The following is a 2,354-nucleotide window of genomic DNA, read 5'->3' on the forward strand; positions in this document are numbered from 1 at the left end:
AACATAATTATGATTAATTTTAAAAAAGGACCTAAAATAAACCTGACGCTCAGTAGTCTTACGATTATTTACAAACACTATATCAATATTGAAGTTTACCTGATCACATTCATTAAATTCACAGTGTGTTAACACTGTGCTATTTTCTATTTATTTCTTTACTGGAGTATGTGTGTGCATCCCAACTTCATTTGCTGCTGAACTACAAACATAAAGAGGAAAATGTGTAGGAGCTGAAGACTTATGGGTCATCACCCTTGCATGACACTCGGGTATTTCACAACACTCCATGGATTCATCACTGCATTCTGAAAAATGTAAAGTTGTATTGGTGCAGATGAGGAAAACGAGGCTTGGAGAGCCTGACGGTCAACTGGAGGATCCAATTGGTCAGTTCAGTTTTCATTCTTCCTGGTGTGTAGCCCTCTGCACTGCCACTGTACTTAGTTCCTATTCAGTGACGGCTTAATATCCTTTATTTCTTTATTTTATGGTTTTAATTTTCTAAAGAGCTTTCTTTAAGATCACCTTTGGCAAGAAAATATTATTTAAGTATAATAATCCTTCTCAATTTTATTTTCTATGTTCCCTTTTGAACAGGAATGTCATATTATTTAAAACATTTTTCTTGCCTTACACTAATTCAGTTTTTATTTTATCTATGTGAATGACAATCATGTTTTCAATTTTCAAAATAAGTTTGAAATATTTGTAAATAACAAAAAGTAAAAATCAGTAAAACATAATTATTTCTGCTCTCCCCTTAAAAATTAACAAAAAGAGTTTACATAAAGAGACACATGAATAAAAAATAATATTTTTAGTGAATCAATACTAAAAATTTTGATTCTATGATTTCAAGTTAATTAGTGCATTTTGCAGTATGATAATCAAGTTGTTCATTTTTCACTTAAATTTCTGGTTTCTTTATTTTCACAGATATTAAATTTGTGTAATATACATACTCAACTTACTATATGGAAATCCAGAGAAATATCTCAGAATTCATTCTTCTGGGGCTTTCTGATGACAAGAATGTGCAAATATTTTGCTTCATGCTGTTCTTACTCTGTTTTGTTGCCCTGCTGGTAGGAAACTCTCTGATTCTCATTTCCATTCTATGCAGCCCTCTTTTCCACCAACCCATGTACTATTTCCTTAGCCAGTTATCATTTCTGGATATCTGCTATACTTCCAGTGTTACACCCAAATTGATAGGTGACCTGTTAGAGGGAACCAAAACCATTTCCTATGATTATTGTATGTTCCAGGTCTTTACCATGCACTTCTTTGGCAGCATTGAGATCTTCATTATTACAACCATGGCCTTTGATCGCTATGTTGCCATCTGCAGACCTCTCCACTACATGATGATCATGAACAGGACAAAATGCAACTTCCTAATTTTAGCTGCCTGGGTTGGTGGGTTTGCCCATTCTTTCCCTCAATTATCTATGACAATGTACTTGCCTTTCTGTGGTCCAAATGAAATTGATCACTACTTTTGTGATATTTTTCCTTTGCTAAAAATTGCCTGTATTGATACCTACAGGACCAGTGTTCTTGTGCTTGTCAGTTCAGGAGTCATGACATTAGTTGTATTTGTTATTTTATTTCTTTCTTATGCTATAATTTTATTCACTTTAAGGAGTCACTCAGCTGAAGGAAGACACAAAGCCCTATCTACCTGTGCATCTCATATCTCGGTGGTAGTCTTATTTTTTGGGCCTGCAATCTTTTCCTACCTTAGACCTCCTACTGCTTTCCCTGAGGATAAAGTCCTTGCATTATTTTATACAATCATCGCTCCCATGTTCAATCCCTTGATATACACTTTGAGAAATACTGATATGAAAAATGCAATGAGAAAAGTTTGGTCTCATATTCTATTCTCAAAGGAAACATACAGTTAACTTAAAGATTAACAACTGTTTACTTATAATAGAAAAAAGACTAGATATCAATTAAGTAGCTAGAAACTCATAGCTCTTTAACACAGTTAATGACAACAATAGGACATAGGCATTTAAAGTAAGGAGTAATGAAATATTAATCAAACCTAAAAAAATATTGAAATCTTGACTTTGTAAATTTTTGAGATTACATAGGTATACTTCTGTGTATAAGAAAACATTTGAGCCAAAGCAAGTAAGGTGGTGCTTGAGCAGTAAGTCGTATTATAAATATGTTTTAAATGGCATTTTTCTTTAAAAAATATGGGCATTGGTTTTGGAACCTAAAATGACACATATTTTGTGGTGTGGTAATAGGAAATTGAAACATTATTAAAATGCTATTTTTAAATTTAGGGTATTCACATAAACATCATATAGTGGTATTTAGAAATCAGTTTG

The 2,354-nt window shown here is 32.8% G+C and overlaps 1 protein-coding gene across 1 annotated transcript; it reads left to right on the forward strand.

Annotated features, from left to right (window-relative positions):
- Nucleotides 1-954: 954 nt before the first annotated feature.
- On the forward strand, nucleotides 955-1,913 carry LOC306639739 (olfactory receptor 4P4-like; the record flags this gene model as incomplete). Its single annotated transcript, XM_079103500.1, has 1 exon — nucleotides 955-1,913. The coding sequence occupies exon 1, from the start codon at nucleotides 978-980 to the stop codon at nucleotides 1,911-1,913; it is 936 nt and encodes a 311-aa protein (XP_078959626.1). The 5' UTR covers nucleotides 955-977.
- Between the last annotated feature and the right edge of the window lie 441 nt (nucleotides 1,914-2,354).

This window comes from Sciurus vulgaris, assembly GCF_902686455.1.
Source record: "Sciurus vulgaris genome assembly, chromosome: 11".
Classification (NCBI taxonomy): domain Eukaryota; kingdom Metazoa; phylum Chordata; class Mammalia; order Rodentia; family Sciuridae; genus Sciurus; species Sciurus vulgaris.